A 20,686-nucleotide genomic window follows, 5' to 3' on the forward strand; every position below is an offset into this window, starting at 1 on the left:
AAGAGACTACTAGCAAAACCAGCCAGTTATTTCTACCGATGATTTGAACATGACCACTGAGAACTGGACCAAAGCCATACATGTTACATAGGCTATCAATTAGCTATCAGATGACTACTTTTAGTCATTAACAGTTCAAGCCAAGTTTAGGCTAGCACTGAAAAGATATAGAGCTAGAGTTGGCCAAATTCACTTCAGATTTATTTAGAACAAAAAGTTTCTTGTTTTGAAAGGAAACATTTTTGTCTTCATAAATGTTCCAAGTTTTTCAACAAAAATAAGTTTTCAAATTCCTTCCCTCCTTATTTTCTTCCCCTTCCTCCCCCCACCCCCGTTCCCAAGGGAAAAGGGGGGAGAGTCCCTAAAATTTGTTTCTATTTTGTCAAATGTAAAAAAAAAATCATAGAAAGACAAGATAAGGGAAGGACTACACTGTTAACCTCCATTGTTAGGCTGGATATAAATGCATCATCTGGAGAAAACTGGTTTACTGAACTCATTCAAATTGCCAATGAAAAAACACTGACTTTGTCACAACATCTCTGATGTTATTGGGTGAATCCAGGACAAGACTGGGCAGGAAATAAGGTCCTGAGATTTTTGTGGCTGAGCTAAGCTTCAATTACTGTTGGAAGAGGAGAAATTCCCTACAGGATGTGCAGGAATGGAAGGAAAGCTGGGTGAAGCAGTTACTGTTGCCATCTGTAGGAGACAAGAGGTGCCTCTGCACAAGGCTGCTTGCCAGTGCTCATTAGCATCATTTGCATGACCTCAAGACCAGCTCTGTGGCTGCATGCAAAGCTATGCCAACACTCTTGATGAATTTAAAAGCAGTGGATTAATTAACCAAATGTAAATTATTACTATGGACATGAGATGCATGATGCTGCCATAGCACTGATTTTTTTAGCCATCTAATTTTTTCCCTTTAGAGTTCCCCAAATCAGTTACAATTTCTCCTTGGGGGGCTCATCCAATACACACCAAGTCAGTGACATTTCTTTCCCCCACATAAGGCCCTTCTTGTAATAATGTATTGCCTTGCATTCCCCTATCTTCGCTATTTCCATTGAAGCACTATGCTACAGGGACCAAACTACTGCACACAAATCAAATTTCTGAGAACATAAGTCTTACTTAAACTTCTTAGAATCACAGTGTTTATCATACTGTAGTCAGTGGAGTCTTTCCAGTCAGCTGCAGAAAGAAACATTTTGAAACCAAGCAGTGGAGGGAAGGAATTTTTGGAAGAGAAGCAGGTTCATTAAGAGATCTCTCTAAGTGGTTCATAGAATGAAAATGTTTGAGGACCGTACCATATTTTCTCTCCATCCTTGTTGGATTCTGCACATCTGCAGTGCTAGAAGAATAAAATCTGGACATCTGACTATCTGTTTCTGGAAACATATGGTATATGTGCCATTGCTTTGAGCATGAAATTTTAGACCTTCTGTATAATCATTCCATTCTACTACTTCTACTACCACAGCATAATGTTATATAAAACATCAATATGCCTAGAAACCAATTGAACAATGGTACTTTCAATTATTTATTATTTTTTGCAGGAAGAATACAGTTATGGGGACATCCTATTGCTGTAGACTGGGCAGAACCAGAAGTTGAAGTTGATGAAGATACAATGTCATCAGTTAAAATCCTGTATGTGCGAAACCTTATGCTATCAACCACCGAAGAGACGATTGAAAAAGAATTCAACAATATTAAACCAGGTAGGAAATGACATAAAGTAGGTTTTTAGCTGTTGCAGGTTTGAGTCCATTAAATTGGTAGATATTGTTCAGTTATAGTAAACTAACAGTAGTTGGTCTGTTTCTCTGAAATATTAAATTGGTGGAACACCAGCATAAAGGATAAAATAGCTGTTTTTTCCCCTGTAAAACCTTCAAGTGTTGAAACAATTTTCACCCAGTTTAAATTCCTAAAACAGCGACTGCTGGCATTAGATCATCCAGTAAGCGACTTGTTTTCTAATTGACAGGACAACTGACATTTTCAGGGTGGTTTGGCAAGTCAAATAGCTCTGCTGCAGTCCAAAATGGTGTATGAAAAGTCCTAAGGATTCTACGTTAGTAAAAATTACTTCTGTTGTGACATGATTTTTGTATATATGCTCTCCAGTAACTTGATTTCTGCAGAAAGGTTATTTTGATTTTTTTAAACATTAGCTTTGTTTCAGGCGTAGGTTTTACCTCCCAGGAGAGCGAGCCTATGTAAGTGGGATAGACTCTTTTCACTATTCTTCTTCTATGACAAAGGACAATGTTCAAAAGAGAGTGATTCAGTATGGCTGCTTCACTCCTCCCCGCAATGATTGACTGACTTTTGAAAATTCCATACGCTTTGTAAAGGTGGTTTTACATAATGAATATTGACATAAAACTTGCACACTGAAGAATCACAAAGCACTTGGATTTTTTAAACCCGTATTTAACTTGACCAGGACATGCAGGTGAATGAAGACAGGCACAGGGTGGGATTTAAGTGACAGACCACAAAGTTATTAACACTGAGGAGAGGGCAGTATGCCCCTCCTTCTCCATCTCTCAGTACCAGGCATCTGAGTGGGTTCAGTATGGGATTACAGGCTCCCAACCTATATCCCATAACTCAGGATAGACTCTCCTCAGCTTACGCATAGTACTCAGCTCACTCTTCTGAATCCTCTCACCTTCCCCACCTCCAGAAGTGGGACAGAAGGTATTAAAAAGATACCTCACTCTGTGAAGAATTCAGGCTGCTCTTGTCCCAGAGGCACAAGGTCCATCAGCAAAATCCCAGTAAATTACCTAGAGCTGCTGGCCCTTTTGGCTTTGTAACCGCACTGGACTCTGGTTGCAACTTTCCTGCAAATGACTAATAATTTCTACATTCTACTGCTATTTAAACCAAAATGTGCTTCCATGATGCTTCAAGAAAGGCAAAAAACCCTGCAGGCATCTGCCAATTTTGCCCCAAAGGGAAAAATTCCTTCCTGATACCAAAATAGGCAATTGGCCCACAACACTCAAAAAACACTGCTTCTATATTACAATGACAAAGAGGGAGAGTGGGGCCGCTAAGGAGCAGCTTTTTGGAGCTAGATACTCCAAAAAACCCCATGCAGTTGTTAAAATAACAAAGGGCTATAGGGGTGAGGGGCCACTCAGAGCTCATCTCCCTCTGGGTGGCCAATGGGAGGCAGGGGAAAACCTGCCCCGAGTTCCCAGGAATGTATTCCCCACCCCCTCCAGCTGCCTACCACACTGCAGGTCCATTCATGTTTCCCACCAAGTGAGATGGGTGGGTTGCTCTGGATTTAATTCACCTATGTTCTACATTCCAGAACTCGCATCGAATACAATGCTTGAAAATGTATAAGCTTAATTGCCCATCATAGAAATGAATAACATACAGAAACTTATATAAAAATACAAACCAATATTTATAATTTAATCCATAAATTATCCTAATATTATCCTTTCCACCTATGAGTATGTAGGGTGCAATTTTCAAAAGTGTCTACATGAGTTGAGCATAAGTTCCATTAATTTTCAATGGGAGTTTTGCTCCTAAATCATGTAGAAGCTTTTGAAAATCCAACTCTGTATAAAGAAGTGCATTTTGGAACTCCAAGAAATACAACAATCTCTGCACTACTTTCTTGTGCTCAGCACCAGAAAATCATTCATAATTTAACTCACTTCTATTAACTTTCTCCTTAAAGTTTAAAGCTGTATTACAGAGCATCTTAACTCTTCTGCTTTCTCTTTGCTACATAAATTTCTCTTTTCCACATTAGGCTGCAGCTGAAAGATATATTAGAAATTCCTTTATGGGTCATTCCTGTCTTCTTAATCCCTCAGTATAATACTTTTAGCAAACATGAAGTTGTTAGACAAATCATTTTACTTTCAGCTTCTTCCTCCATTATTAATCCCAATTTGCTCCAGAACACTTAACTTATTAGCACTCCCTAAAAAACACATTTATAGTCACCTAAAGTGTCTATAAAACTCCATCATTTTTTACTTAAACCAAATTTGCTCAAAGGAAATGGATTCCAAAACAGTTTATGGAAGTTTTTAAATTGCATTTGCTTTAATGATATGTTTTTGCAGTTTGATCATTTTGAAACTGGAAATTTCTCTGTCTCTCCCTCTTTTTTATTTTACTATTAATAATATTTATTATTATTATTATTTTAGATGGATTAAAATTCTGAAACAACTTGTTTTTGAGATTGTTGTATGTACTAAGAAACTGGTTATATAGTAGCAAATCTGAGCTTTGGGGAAATGAGCACAGCTCTAGGTTATAGTGAAATTATATTCAGAAATGTCAGCAACAGTCTGAAATGATTTTCCCCCTCCCCGAGCCTCTTGCACTGGACATAATGCTGAACTGCAACACCTTGGGACTGAATTGTACATTTGAGCCAGTGATCCTGTACTGGGAAAGCCTTTTGACAGTAACACAGCATCCAGTAACAATTTGTTCAGTTTAGAGGAGTTAAAATCTAGAGCTGCCACTATGGATCAGATTACCCAAAGAGTCTCTGAAACCCACATTTCCCATTAACTTTAGTGGCAATAGGTTTCACAGTAGCAGCAGTGTTAGTCTGTATCTGCAAAAAGAACAGGAGTACTCGTGGCACCTTAGAGACTAACAAATTTATTAGAGCATAAGCTTTTGTGGGCTACAGCCCACTTCATCGGATGCATAGAATGGAACATATAGTAAGAGGATATATATATACATACAGAGAAGGTGGAAGTTGCCATACAAACTGTAAGAGGCTAATTAATTAAGATGAGATATTATCAGCAGGAGAAAAAAACTTTTGTAGTCATAATCAAGATGGCCCATTTATACAGTTGACAAGAAGGTGTGAGGATACTTAACATGGGGAAATAGATTCAATATATGTATTGACCCAGCCACTCCCAGTTTCTATTCAAACCCAAGTTAATGGTATCTAGTTTGCATATTAATTCAAGCTCAGCAATTTCTTATTGGAGTCTGTTTTTGAAGCTTTTCTGTTGCAAAATTGCCACCCTTAAGTCTTTTACTGAGTGGCCAGAGAGGTTGAAGTGTTCTCCTACCGGTTTTTGAATGTTATGATTCCTGATGTCAGATTTGTGTCCATTTATTCTTTTGTGTAGAGACTGTCCAGTTTGGCCAATGTACATGGCAGAGGGGCATTGCTGGCACATGATGGCATATATCACATGGGTAGGTGTGCAGGTGAATGAGCCCCTGATGGTGTGGCTAATGTGATTAGGTCCTATGATGGTGTCACTTGAATAAATATGTGGACAGAGTGGCATCAGGCTTTGTTGCAAGGATAGGTTCCTGGGTTAGTGTTCTTGTGTTGTGTGGTGTGTGGTTGCTGGTGAGTATTTGCTTCAGGTTTGGGGGCTGTCTGTAAGCAAGGACTGGTCTGTCTCCCAAGATCTGTGAGAGTGAGGGATCATTTTTCAGGATAGGTTGTAAATCTTTGATGATGCACTGGAGAGGTTTTAGTTGAGGGCTGAAGGTGATGGCTAGTGACTGCTGTTATTTTCTTTGTTGGGCCTGTCCTGTAGTAGGTGACTTCTGGGTACTCTTCTGGCTCTGTCAATCTGTTTTTTCACTTCAGCAGGTAGGTATTGTAGTTTTAAGAATGCTTGATAGAGATCTTGTAGGTGTTTGTCTCTGTCTGAGGGATTGGAGCAAATGCGGTTGTATCTTAGAGCTTGGCTGTAGACAATGGATCTTGTGGTATGTCCTGGATGGAAGCTGAAGGCATGTAGGTAAGTATAGTGGTCAGTAGGTTTCCAGTATAGGGTGGTGTTTATGTGACCATCGCTTATTAGCACAGTAGTGTCCAGGAAATGGACTGCTTGTGTGGATTGGTCTAGGCTGAGGTTGATGGTGGGATGGAAATTGTTGAAATTATGGTGGAATTCCTCAGGGGCTTCTTTTCCATGGGTCCAGATGATGAAGATGTCACCAGTGTAGTGCAAGTAGAATAGGGGCATTAGGGGACGAGAGCTGAGGAAGCGTTGTTCTAAGTCAGCCATAAAAAATGTTGGCATACTGTGGGGCCATGCGGGTACCCATAGCAGTGTCACTCATTTGAAGGTATATATTGTCCCCAAATGTGAAATATTTGTGGGTGAGGACAAAGTCACAAAGGTCAGCCACCAGGTTTGCTGTGACATTATCGGGGATACTGTTCCTGATAGCTTGTAGTCCATCTTTGTGTGGAATGTTGGCATAGAGGGCTTCTACATCCATAGTGGCCAGGATGGTGTTTTCAGGAAGATCACCGATGGATTGTAGTTTCCTCAGGAAGTCAGTGGTGTCTCGAAGATAGCTGGGAGTGCTGGTAGCATAGGGCCTGAGGAGAGAGTCCACATAGCCAGACAATCTTGCTGTTAGGGTGCCAATGCCTGAGATGATGGAGCATCCAGGATTTTCAGGTTTATGAATCTTGGGAAGCAAATAGAATACCGCAGGTCGGGGTTCTAGGCATGTGTCTGCACAGATCTGTTCCTGTGCTTTTTCAGGGAGTTTCTTGAGCAGATGGTGTAGTTTCTTTTGGTAATCCTCAGTGGGATCAGAGGATAATGGCGTGTAGAATGTGGTATTAGAGAGCTGCCTAGCAGCCTCTTGTTCATATTCCAATTTATTCATGGTGACAACAGCACCTCCTTTGTCAGTCTTTTTGATTATGATGTCAGAGTTGTTCCTGAGGCTGTTGATGGCATTGTGTTCAGCACGGCTGAGGTTATGGGGCAGTAAGGCCTGTTGTATTGATTAAAAAATCCGACATTTTCACTGAAAATCTGTAAACTGATGCATATTCAATACACCATCAATTATAAACTCATTGGATTTAGAGTAATGTTTCTTCTCTGATCCTTGTTCCCCCCACTCCTGCTGTCTGGCTGATGTGTCTGTATATTCATGTGTTCTGCAAAATTGCTTGGCAATCAGGAGGTAGAACAAATATTCAGAAATCAGGACTGCCTTGAGTTCTTCAAGACAGATGACAAACCTGTTTGTTGACTTTATAATGGGTGCTGACACACACATCACATCTCATGTAGCCAGTGGAAACACAGGAAAAGGCTCTGATATAAAGTGAGAAAGAGGCAAATTTTTGTAAAAGGAAACTAGTACTTCTAAACTTGCTGGCTGCGCTGAGGCTGCCTGGATGTAAAAGTCAGGACAAGCTGCAAGAAATAAACAAAACCAAAGTGAATTTGTATCACATATGCCCAGAAGTAATCTGAATCCATCATGCAAGCATATGACACCAAATGACATTTTAAACAAACTGAATGTGAATGTTCTATGGAATCTGACATAATTCAAGAATATATTACATAACCAGCTGACAGTTGCATTCAGCCATTCTGGTGGAGACTACCAGACATAAAAATTCCTCAGAGTTGAAATGCACTCGAATGGACCTCCTCACTGTAATTTTTTTTTTTTAATTTTCATATATCTGGTTCTAGAATACTTAAGAGCTTCACTTAAAAGCTAAGATCATGGTTCTATTGCACTCTGTAAAGGTTATTGCTCTATTTCCATTTACTGCACATGGTTTCCTTCTCAGCCCTGATTTTTACCAAGTCTGATCTAGCTGACTTCATATATCTGAAAATAGGACTGCAAGGGTTGCCTTGACTTGTTAGGTAAAAGAGGGTTACTCTTATTTTAGTGTGTATTAACATCACATATATTTAAGTTTACTTTTTCTGTTCAATTAACTGTACTTTTCTGTAACCATAAATGAAAAACTAAACCAATGTAGTTTTAAAAAGTACTTGGCAATACCAGGTCTCTAGACTACTTAGTTAACTTAGTCTGTTTAAACTTTTAAACTCTGAGAAGTGTAACATTCTGAGTTGGGTAATCAGACCAAATTAAAACAATAGCATGACAGGTTCAGTAATTACTCATTTTGATCATGACCCTACAATTATTTATGCACAAGCTTAGCTTTACACACAAGTAATCTCACTGAGTTCAGTGAGATACTTATATGCACAAGCATCTGCAGATCAGAACTGTGCTTTGTAAAACTGAGAGTTAAAAACACAACCCAGAATGTTAATTTCGAATCTGTATTCCTTTGAAAAGACAGTTGCAGAACTAATATCCCAACATTTTTGTAGGTGCAGTTGAAAGAATAAAGAAAATCAGAGACTATGCATTTGTACACTTTAATAACAGAGACGATGCAATTGAAGCTATGAAAGCCTTAAACGGGAAGGTAATGCTGCACGAGTAGCATTCATAGTATATTGGTGTCATACAACTGTATTTGCTTTTTTGTGATTGTTTGCAATTTATGTAATCAAGTTTCGGCCTTTTGGGTGTTCACAAACTATTCATTTTGACTATTTAGTATTTATCTGCATAATGGGAAATTGGTCACCTAAATCATATAGTAGTGTTCTGTTCTGATTCGATGCAAGAAACAGAATAATGAACAAATGACTAATACTGAATAACAGGTCACAAAATCTCATGCTTGCCCTTTGAATACCTTTTCCTTATGTGTCAACAAAAAAACAAGGCAATGTGCAATAGTAAATGATGACTACAAACATGGTCAAACCAAAACAGCTGTTCAGAATTCAAACAAAGATCTGTCAAAACTGTTGTTGTTCTTCCAGAATTCAGCCAATTTTAATGTCATATACAATTTTTTGGCATTATAATGCAATAACCAGGTCTTAAGAGTTAACTATTTTATTATTTTCATATGTTGCAAATATTGTGTATAATATTATGTAACAGTATTACATACTTATCATGGGGTGTTACTCATCCCTCTTTTCTTCCTGCTTCTACTGAGGAATCACTTCAAATGTGCCAAATCCTTTCCAAACACATAGGAATAGCCCCTGCTCTGAAGAGTGTACAGTTCAAAAAAGTGTGTTAACATAACCCCAACTTAAATTAATAGGAGCTACACACATATTAAAAATATATTCCTGTGCTGAGAACATGACAGCAAGAGAGGAAATTCAGGGTCCATGAATTCAACGATATGGGATATTTTATTCACACCCTCCATAGACTCTGCATTGCAACTGAGTACATGCTTGCTAAGAAAATTAATCCATTTGTCTCTGGTAAAACAAACAATCATTGATCAGGTATCATACAGCTCAAAAACTCTCTTCACAGAGGCTATTTTTCTTGTAATTGCAGTGCTTTTCAATCTAGAAGCTGAATAAAGCCACCTTGTGCATGTACAAATGTACTCCACATGTTCTGAGATGTGCAATCACTATCTTGAACATCTATGTTGGGAAAATAGGTAATGCAGTCACTTTTCCATTGAAGGGTGCTGTACTACAGTACCTCATTGCGTCAAGCCCTTTGATACATATTTTGCATCACCTATTGGAATCAACACTGAAGTTGTGGTACTTACAATTAACATCACAATGAAAACCGGATTCCGTTTTCATATGCTTATTATTGTTTTCAGGTTAATATAAATGGTAAGGTTTGGGTTAGGAAAGGGGCAAACAGGTCTTACCTAATTTTGAACCTTCTCAGAAAGTGTAGTTTTAAAATGAGCGGTTGATTGAATCCACACATTACTGTGGGCAGAAGAGGAGTGTCTCTAAGGCTATGTCTAAACTTGGAGCTGGGGTTGTGATTCCCAGCTCTTATAAGCATACTTGTGCTAGCTCTCATAGAGATAAAAACAGTGGTGTAGCCATGGTAGCACAGGCCAGCATCTTGAGTACACACCCACGAGGTCCAGGAAGGTTTGTACCTGGGGCAGCTACCCCATGCTGACACTCACCACTTGCGTGAGCTACCACAGCTACACTACTAGTTTTAGCTCACTAGCTCCTTGAGCGCTAGCTTCCTGGGAGCAGGGAATCACACACTCTAGCTCCAAGCGTAGATATAGCCCAAGTTCCTCTAACCTCAGAGCAGCTGCAGGCAGAAGACGAGCAGACTGCCATGGTTCATGCATTTTGCAACAGCAGCCAGGGGCCTTTCTGCCCGTGGGAACATAACTTCACTGCAGAAGATTCTCAGACTCTTTCAGCCACCCCACCTAAGTAGCTGTGCTTAACAAAATGCAGAACTTCGCTGGCCTTATACAAAACAGTCATTATGATGTTGGATATTGTACTGCATTTGTGCTTCCCTTGCATTTTTCCATGCATTTCTCCTTGTTTTAAAGGTGCTGGATGGTTCCCCTATTGAAGTGACATTAGCAAAACCAGTAGACAAAGACAGTTACGTTAGACACACCAGAGGCACAGGGGGACGAGGTACCATGCTACAAGGAGAATATACTTACACATTTGGACATGTGTATGATCCCGCCACAGCCTACCTTGGAGCTCCAGTCTTCTATGCACCTCAGGCCTTCACGACTATTCCTAACCTTCATTTCCCTGCCACCAAGGGTGACCTCAGCAGTAGGGGCATTATCCGAACTCCATCCATTAGAGGTAACTCCAGCAGCTATGTCTATGGCAACCCAGAAATCTATCTTTGAAATAGCTTTGTAGCTAGAGTAGGAGGTAAATTTATGAAATCAAATATCCATGCACCACATTAAAGCTGGTTCCACTAAACAGTTTTAAAAACCTTAGGGCATCCACCAGTTTTAACTAAATGGAGAAATTAGCATAAACCACCTCGGATTATATGAGTTGAAGCATATCCCCATCACTCAGGCACTTCAGAGTCCTTCGGAGAGGACCATAATTTGGGGCTGCTCCTGAGTCTTTAATGATCTGAGGAGTGTCTCATGATCATTGTCCTATGGTTCCTCACTATGGAGGAACTCCAGCCCACCCGTTCTTAGGAGTTCCCATTGCTAGCACTGAAACATTCAATAAATCTTCCTGGAACACACAATCGTCTCCCAAATTTCCTGCTTTTCTCAGCTACTTCCTCTTCTTTACACCTACCACAATCTCCATTCACTGGGGCAGATCTATGCATATAGCCCAGCTTTCTATAATTCTGCATAGCCTCAGATCATGCATCCTTTTAAGAAAGAGACTAAAAGCCTTCATGCACTGCAAAATAGCCACAGTATTTGGAATCTCTCCTTTAAAAGGGGATGAGAACCTTCAGGCAGGCTAAGCAAACAAAAAATATATATATTCCCTCATCAGCCCAGGAGAAAGCCTAAAGTCTTTTAACAGTCTCTGAATTACTCTTGCTCCAAAGTAAACAGACCAAAAATCCTCCATTTTGTCCCAGGAGGGAAAAAAACAAACAAAACAAGAGTTTTCCACTCACAACAGAACTCCTTGCCCACAGCTGGCTGTTGATTCAATCCCAGAAGCCTAGCAGTTGACTTTTTCCTCCTTTTAGTGGCTCAAGGCTGGATTTCAGGAAAGCTAACTAGTCCCAGGAGCTTCAGTGCTCTGTGTATTGACTCTTTCCTCCCCACAACCAGAAAATTTTCTAGCAAGGCCATTACCCTAGTCATCCTGGGGCCCTAAGAAGCATTACAGCATCATTACAGGGAATGACAAATGAACCTCCAAAACAGAGATGAAAACAAGAAAGTGCTTCAGACTGTGCTACAAGAAGTGGCCATAAGCACTAATAGGTTACACTGTCGACATTAAGTATCTTTTCAAGTATGTCGACTACAGAAATCAAAACTGAGGATGGTTTTGTTGCACTATCTTGTTGGTTGGGTTTTAATTTTGAAACAATCAAATGATTGGTATTTCAGTGTGGGATCCTATTATATCTCACGCCACAGATTTGGAAATATAGTTCCAATTTTGCTCTATCACAGTGTAGACAAAACATTAACTATTTAACATGATAAAAGGTCATGCTTCTTAGCAGGGTTTTTGTTTTGTTTTGTGTTTTGTTTCCTGCAACAAAACAAAACAAAAACAACAGTCTATTGGAATGGATAGCATAAGAGATTGGTAAAGTTAAAGTTAATTTGTGAAAGACTAGAGAGAAACCTGAATGAAGCCTTCAGTCCTAAACATTCCCAAAACTAAGGTGTGAATGTTACACATGCCCACTTATTTTATAATGGTTTAATTAAATGCTGGGGTGTTCAAAAACCAAATCTTCTCACTCATGTCTAGTAGTGACTGAGATCATTAACAACTGACAGAAGATTGATGTCCTAAGTGAAATCAGATGGTGTTCTCAACCCATTTCCAGGTAGAAAGATGTCCTAAAGAAAACAGTTCTCAGTCTGAAGTACTCAGTAGAGTTGATGAGGACTGAATTAACTAACCTAATCTCTAACTCCCCTAGAAGTTATCCCTTCAGAGAAAGATTAAGATACATTGGCTGGATGGTATGGTTTGGGAAATTTGCACTGCTTCTGCCAGTACTTTAGCTTTACTGTGCATATATAAATCTAAAACCCATTAAAATTACATTTGGAAAATGTGTCAAAACTGCCAAATCACTCAGTTCACTTTTCCTTAGTATGCTCTCACTTGTTAATTTCCTAAATTCCCAAACAATCCTTCTGAAAGGAACCAGTTGTAATGTGAGAAAACAGTCATTAGTTCAAAGAAGGGGGGGAAATCTATGTATTCTAAATTCACTTAAAATCTTAAATTATACCAATGGGCAGTAATCAATCTAATTTTTAACTGTCCCTGTTACTCTTCAACTGTAAATCAGGTTAGAAACATGGCAAAAAATCAAAAGTAATCTGTGCATTAATTCAATGGAAAGTTAAGCCCTATGTTGACTGAACAGAACAGAGAAGATGGGAAAGTCAGTCAGAAACGACTAGGACATTCCTTCTAACTAAAATATCTCAAGGCACTTAGGAAAACAATTTAAAAGATATGGGGGTAGAGATCTGGTTTATATTGATTAAATTATTGATAATCCATAAGAGAAGTGATACCATAGGAATAAGGAAAATCTTAGTTATGTACTGTAATCAATTAGAATTTCCTGATTCACCATATCTTCTCATCTGCAGTGAATTTTCTAAGGAAACTATGCTGCTCATACTTTGCAGCCTGAAATTACAGGCACTAAACATAAATAAACCCCCCAAGAAGTATGATAAAAGCCAGAATGATACAATTGTGTAGGTATTAGCTCTATATTCATGGTATTATTGTATTTTCCTCCAAAGGTATTAAAGAAACTTCCCCTTGTGAGTTCTACTTCGTGGTGAATAGTGTGGTATGAATGTGCAGCAGTTCTCAGTCAGTCAGTGTTCCTACCCATCTTCTTATCAGAAATCAGTGAATGGGGCTAACTTTTCCATTACAGTAAGAATCAGGGTGATTTTCCGGTGATTTGATTCAGTTTAATGCTTCTTACATTCCTAGAAATTTACATGAATGTACCTGTAGGGGCTGCGGGAGTTAGAGGACTAGGAGGACGTGGATACTTGGCTTACACTGGCTTGGGTCGTGGATACCAGGTCAAAGGAGAAAAGAGGGGAGAAGACAAACTCTATGATCTTTTGCCTGGAATGGAGCTTACCCCAATGAACCATATTGCTTTAAAACCACATGGAATTAAACTTGCTCCTCAGGTAGGTACAATAAATTAGGAAAAATTTCTCTGGTCAGATCCATATTAGTCTTCGTTTTAATGCTTTCTGAGCAATACAATAGATTTAGACTCAGTTTGAATGGTTACTTGTTTTGAAAATGCTGATAGTTGATCATAAGTATGTTCACACAGTGATCTGCTCACCTTTGAAAGAGACATTACAGAGAATAACTACAAGTTACCATTGTTAGGCCTAAAGAAGGGTTTTGCTGTTTTAGGGCCTGTTCCAACTATTCTTGAAGACTACACAAGTTGGATTGAAGTTACTTTTACTATCACTTCAGCCCCAGCATATCCTTGGGAGGTGCACTAATAAAGAGATATCTGCTCAGAAATTATTACTGATATGTTTTATTTTTAAAAAACACATTTAGTTTAGGAAGCAATGAAAAACACTTATTAAAACAGAAAAACAAAGAATGGGGACATATTAAAAAAAAGTTTCTACTTTCCACAGCATATCACAATATTAACATTACATAGCTAGAGGCCTCAAACTATAATAATCATTCCAATATGGTAACAGAATAAAAAATTATTAACTTAAACATGCCCTCAGTTTTCACCATGTCAGCTCCCATTGACTTTCATAATTTCAATGAGAGTTACTTGCCAGATCCGAGGGCAGAACTTTATGCATACTGTGAAATCTAACATGCAAGACTACTGCTGAGAACCTGAATATTTTCTCAGCAAAGCCTCCTTTTAAAGTTAATGTACTGATCCAATCATTCAGTCCTTGACAAAAGCAGAACTCCTATGGAAGTCACAAAGTTATTTATAGGTAAAACATGCAGGACTGGGCTCAACACAGATAACAAACTTGTTGAAATTAGAGAAAGGCTCAAAACAGAATCCCAGATCAGAACAAAATTACCTGGAATTTTGAGGGTCTGGCCTTCATGATATGATGAGCCCTCTCTCTCTCTTTAATTGGGCAATGCAAAATTCTCAGTTCAGACCATCCTGAATTTTGGGAAAGTTCTGGATTAGATATAAACTTATTGTTATTAATACTTACCATCACAGTAGTACCTACAGGCTAAGGCCAGTCATAAATTTTCTGTCAAAACTATTTTTCAGTGGAGAATTGGGTTTTTGACTAAATGAGTTTTTTGCAAAAAGCTTCTGTTCTCCACAGAAAACTCTGATATTTCATCAAAATATGGAATACCTGAAAACCTAAACATTTCCATTTAATAATAGCACTGCAGGGCCTGACAGGAGGTGTAGTTCAGGTACCTCATGCTCTCATTCTCCTTTATAGACTAGGCTCCCTGGTTGGACGATATCTTCTATGATGCACCACTTAATTCCACATGGTAGGATTTATGCTTCTAAATCAATTAAATGTTTTGGAAAATGTTGCCCTTGATATTTAAAAGTGACACTGCTTATAATAAAAGAGGTCTGTTAATTAGCACAAGAAACATGTAGTAGAATGCATATTCCTGCTAAAATACAGTTGAAAATTTCTCTCTTTCTAATCACAAGTATGACTATGTGAGTCTCCTGAGAATCCTGTGTCCCAGTGCCCAGAGGCTGTTCTTTGATAGTTATAGATGAATTACCTCTAAAGATTTTAAGGATATACAAGAGATAACCTGAAATAGAACTGATACTGACATTTATTTAATATGAAAATCTTCTTGATAAAGTGGTTTCCTTAGGAACATACAAAATGTTGTCACAGTGACAAATTCTGAGGTGGGCTTAAGTGAATCTAAGCCTGGGACAAACTACTCTGGTGTAATTCATACTTTCTTCAGTATGTAAATTATAACAGTTGAGAAGCAGACTCACTGAGAGCACACTCATATCCAAACATACTACTTATAGCCCCTTTCACATTACTTCTGCATTTGGCCTACTGAATCTAAAAGAGTCTAGCTGACAGGCTAAGGAGTAAAAAAAAAATTGTTTAGGAGGAAAAACAACTAATACACAGATAGAAATTAAAGTACCAAACCCACACTCATGGTGGCAGGATAGAAGAATGTATAAATGACAGTAGTTTAGATTCACTTTTGAATCTGGTCAATATTATTCATTAATCTAGGTCCATTTCAGAAAGGCTTTAATGTCAGACCCTTCCAAATTCTGTTTCCTCTCCCCCGCTAAGTTGTTATATATATGTACATGTCTCACATAGGATTTCAATACTGATTGAACATCTTAAAATGGGCCTAACCAGCTGTTCATAAACTAGCTTTGGGCTATGGTGGCTAATATTTTAAAAGCAGCTTCTAAAATGTTGCCAGCAATTTTTCATATTTAAGATTCTGCATTTGCAATTTTTCATATATAAGTTCTTGCATACACAAACATTTGCCCTTTTGCACACAAGCTACATTTATACATGAGAATCAGGTAGATGCCTAACTACCCAATTTTTGAACTCCTGCCATTTGCAAACTCAAATCTGAGTTTGTTATTCAAATAAGAATTTAAAAATGAAATTGAACATATGTAAAATTTTAAATGTGAAAAATCACTAATGTGGTTTTGATGGATAGTTTGTGATGCCTTGAAAAACTTGTCCAAAGCAGTGCTATAAGAATGAATATGAGTATGAATAGCCTGCACACATTTATAAAACAAAGATAAGGTCTATCACATTAGAAGAGGGATAGTCTTGTGGATAAATCAGATAACAGAATCAAGAGACCTTCCTCTATGACATTTTGAAGTCTATTTACTGCCCTCTGCCTCAATTTCCCCATTTACAAAGAAGTAGAGTTAATACTTTCCCAGCTAAGAGGACAGCAGGGAGGTAAATTTACTAGTGTTTATAAAGCACTTTGAGCAAATTTAAGTGTAAATCATTACAACACTGAACAAACAGTTTAGAGGCGGCAGCCTTGATGAAAATTTAACTGGAAAACTCGTGATAGTCTTTTATGCCGTAGTGTGTTTCCATTTTAAGGTCACTGAACATGGTATATGGTAGAGCTACTTGATCAGGATATGCAAGTGAATGAGGACAGAGATAGCGATGATTTTTAGGCAGTAGGCTTCAACTTTGTTAGTGCTTTTCTCCAATGTTAATCTTTCACCAACCTTGTCCCACATCTCCCAATAACAGGCATATACGTGGGTTCAGTGAGACTTTTACATAGCTCCAATTATATAACCCATAACTCAGAGCAGACTCTCCACTGCCTACCCCAAGGATACAGTTTGCTTTGCTGAACCTTCTCATCTTCCCCCGCTTCCCCTACAAAGGGGACAGAGGGTACCAAAGAGGGTCTGCACAGATTTATGTACCACTGCCATTTGCAAACTCAAATCTAGTCTCCCTCTTGCCCATAGACCTGGGGTCCACCAGCGAAAGGCTTTCAGCTCGTCTGGTCACTGGCCCTTTGGCCTTCTGTCCACACCAGACACTGGCCTCAAGTTGCAATGAACTAACATTCATAAAGTTCCTCAAATGAAATTCCTAAATCCTATACCTATTTAACCTCAATATGCCTTCCCGATACTATGAGGAAGGCAAAAAACTCCATTAGGTCATAGCCAATTTGGCCCCAGTGGGAAAAATTCCTTCCTGAACTTTTAAACAAGTAATTAGTCAGTCCCAAAACAACATAAAAACACAGTTCCTATGTTATATAACTATCAGGAGGGAGGGTGGGTGAGTTTAGCTAAACATGGGGCAAGAGGCCTGATAAATCCTGTACAGGGGTTTAAGTACATGATTGTGGGAAGCAAGAACCAATCACCTTGCATCTCCTTTGTTGGCTGATGAGCAGCAGAGCACCCAAGGGGATATTAATTCCCCTTTAATTCTAAAGCCAGCCGGCACCTTGAGGATCCAGTCAAGATAAAACTTATCCATAAAACTGGTGGATGACATTGTCTGAACAAACAACTGGCTTGGACCTCATTAATAGAAAGCTATGTAGAAAGTGAGCCCTAGTAGGACTCTTAATTATCAGTATTAAGACTGATTTGGCACACTCTATATATTCAGTGATTTGGAAGACGGAATATAAAGTAGGGTGATAACATTTGAGTACAATGATTTATTTTGTGGAATAATCAATGCAAAGGAAGAGGGCAATACCATTTAGAATTTCTGTTACAGACCAGGAGCATCAGCAAGCAAGTAGCCTCTGCAGTAAACTGTGCAGAAATGTAACTTAAATAGGTTTTAGGCAAATAATTTGAAGAGGGATACACCCCCACTATTCATTCACTACACACAACTAAGCAGGAGAAGAAGCGGAGAAAAAGTGAAGGATAATACAGTCGCAATTCTTTAACAGACGTTAAAAATGCAGCATTCTGGAGTGCATAAATGGGTTAATGAATAGAAGTCAAAGGAAATTATTCCAATGCTGCATCAAAGTAAAACAGTTAATGGGCTAAACTGAAAATACATCAGATTCAGTGGTGTAACAATTATCTTCATGAAATAATTCATGGGTGAATGTTTAAGTTGCTTACACTATTCCTAGGTTTTATGACCCTTTAAACACACAAAACTTCTCTGTGTGTGTGTATATAGTTATATATATAGCTAAGAATTTGGAGCATATAATCTACAGATGAAAACTAATGGAAAGCAATGTATTTTTGCAGCAGGTAGTGCCGGAGATGGGCCAGAACATTAAAATGTGGTTGTAACTGGTATACATTTTTCTCGTATAGGTCTTAGAAGAAATCTGCCAGAAAAATAACTGGGGACAACCTGTTTATCAGCTTCATTCTGCAATTGGCCAGGACCAAAGACAACTATTCCTATATAAAATCACTATTCCTGCCCTTGCCAGCCAGAATCCTACTATGTATGTAACTATTCCATTTTGTATGGTTTTTAATCAGTTTTTAAAATTTTCTATTTATTCAGCATCATTGCTAGAAACAACTACATAGACCACTATTTATATTAATTTTAGATTTGGAGAGGAAGGATAAAGCTCTACATTGAACAAAACATTAGATAGCTACTCATTCAGTATGCACTATCCATCCTGTCTACTGAATGAGGCAAGAGTCCTGTGGAAAAAAATAGTATATGATCAGGTAATTAAAGGCTGTATCAGAGCATTTGTATAAGGGAGACAAATTAAAGTTGCACAGGCAACCTTAAAAATTAGAAAATGCCAGAATTAGGTGCTTGACTTTTCAACCTTAATAATGTTTTTTAAATAGTTTTTGCTGGGTAATTTCTGAGGATTTTTAAAAAGCAAACTGAATAAACAGACAAGCCATCAACTGGCATCATAGTGATACCCACATGGTTCATCAGCAGGTTTGGAACCTTTAGACCCACCTCACAGACTTCTGTCACCTGAGCTAATAGCAGTAGTGGGCTGTTATGCTCTACATGAACCAGCACTAGAGGAGGATTTATCACACACACTGCTAGTGGGTTTCACAGGTATTTGCTGACACCAGAGGAATGGTGAGACTCAGGAACCTTGGATTCTATTCCCCAGTCTGGAGGGGAATGTTCTGTAGAGGGCTCAAACTTTTCTGCCTATTCTTCTCAAGCTTGACTGTTTCTGCCTTATCCCCTCCAACTTGCCCCTGTCCAAGTTCAACTCTTCCCCACCCTAGCTATTCATCCCAGTCTCCTTATCTACCCAATCCCAGTCTCCACTCCCCAGGCTTCTCATACCAGTCCCAGGCCTCTTGCCCAGCTAGCTGTAGTCTTCCCCCTCCCAGGCTCAATCTCCCCCGAGTTCCTTTTCCCCAGACTTTTGTCCAGCCAATCTCAGTTCCCTCCCTCCTCACCCCCAGCTAATCTGTCTCTGTCGTCTCAGCCCCTGGTCTCCAGTCACCATCCTACCCTTATATATCTTGCTCATCCCCACTGTCTCACAGAACCCGAGTTCCTCGTCCAAACTCAGTGTCCACCCACCACCGACTGCTTGTCCCAGTCTGTTTGCCTAGTCAGTGCCAGTTCTCCCCCTGTATTCCAGCTCCTTGTCAGATCTGTCCTTCCCTGCCCACAACTCTCAGCATGCCTCTCTCCTTGATTTTTCACAGGGATGGCAAAAATCAGATCCTGATGCAAAGGCCACCATGACTCTCTGCCAAATTTCAAGCTCCTGCTCCAAAACATTGGCTCACTACAGCTTTTCAAAGACAAGATCTGCAGGATTTTTTAACAGTCAGCAAAAACAATATATTTTTCCATAGACTCAACTTTTAGAAATGGCTGAACCATTTTTTAATTTTCCAAATTAAAAAAATTAAAATCAGTCTGAGGCAGACAACTAGCTTGGAAAATTTCAGGCCAAACTGTTAAAATTTAGCAAAGTATAAACAAAATAAAGGGGTCTTACAATGGGACGTGTTGGGTAACCTTAATAATAGGCCGAGCCACTAACCCTGTCTATAATTATACCAGCTAGAAATCAAATACGGTACATTTTCACTGCTAACCCATAACAATGTTTTGGATTCATTTCAGCAGGTCACACCACATCATGTAAGCAAAAAGAATGGTTAATGAGTCATATTTAGCAAATATCAATTTTATATTTAAAAGATATTTTATATATCTATTTACACCTCCAGTTTGAGGAAGTTTGCAAAAATAAGCAGAAATATGCAAGTTTTCAAGATACATGTCTTTTTTTCCTGCATGAACAGTGAACTTCAGGCTGCTAACATTTGTGTACTAGTGCATACATTAATATTAAGTAAGTGTTTTTCTTTTATAGTAGTGTTTTTCTCAAATACGTATTCTCTCACAGAATATCAGTAATAGGACGCAGTTTTATTGTAGCCCTGTTGGTGCCAGAATATGCAAGAGACAAGATGGTTGAGGTAATATCTTACATTGGACTAGCTTCTGTTGGTGAGATAGACAAGCTTTTGAGCTTACTCAGAGCTGTTCTTCAGTGCTGGGAATTGTACTCTGAGGGTTTGTCTACACTGCCATTAAAAACCCGCAGCTGGCCTATGCCAGCTGACTCAGGCTCACTGGGCTCAAACTAAGGGGCTGTTTAATAGCAATGTAGACGTTCAGGCTCAGGCTGGAGCCTAGACTCTAGAGCCCTGCAAGGTGGGAGGGGCCCAGTGCTCAGACTCCAGCCTGAGCCCAAATGTCTGCATCAAAACTAAACAGCCCCATAAGCCTGTGTCAGCTGGCATGGACCAGCCACAGGTG

At 39.0% G+C, this 20,686-nt stretch overlaps 1 protein-coding gene across 2 annotated transcripts in view; it reads left to right on the forward strand.

Moving 5' to 3' along the window:
* The window catches only part of A1CF (APOBEC1 complementation factor), a 33,836-nt gene that overhangs the window by 9,317 nt on the left and 3,833 nt on the right, over positions 1-20,686 (forward strand). Inside the window, exons 5-9 of one of the 2 annotated variants that reach the window (XM_077821793.1) lie at positions 1,569-1,733; positions 8,175-8,272; positions 10,217-10,490; positions 13,332-13,540; positions 18,214-18,350. In XM_077821793.1, the coding sequence (XP_077677919.1) occupies positions 1,569-1,733; positions 8,175-8,272; positions 10,217-10,490; positions 13,332-13,540; positions 18,214-18,350 (883 nt within the window). The remainder of the gene's footprint in view (positions 1-1,568; positions 1,734-8,174; positions 8,273-10,216; positions 10,491-13,331; positions 13,541-18,213; positions 18,351-20,686) is intronic. The other variant, XM_077821794.1, reaches the window with a different exon arrangement.

Source organism: Eretmochelys imbricata, chromosome 7 (assembly GCF_965152235.1).
Source record: "Eretmochelys imbricata isolate rEreImb1 chromosome 7, rEreImb1.hap1, whole genome shotgun sequence".
Classification (NCBI taxonomy): domain Eukaryota; kingdom Metazoa; phylum Chordata; order Testudines; family Cheloniidae; genus Eretmochelys; species Eretmochelys imbricata.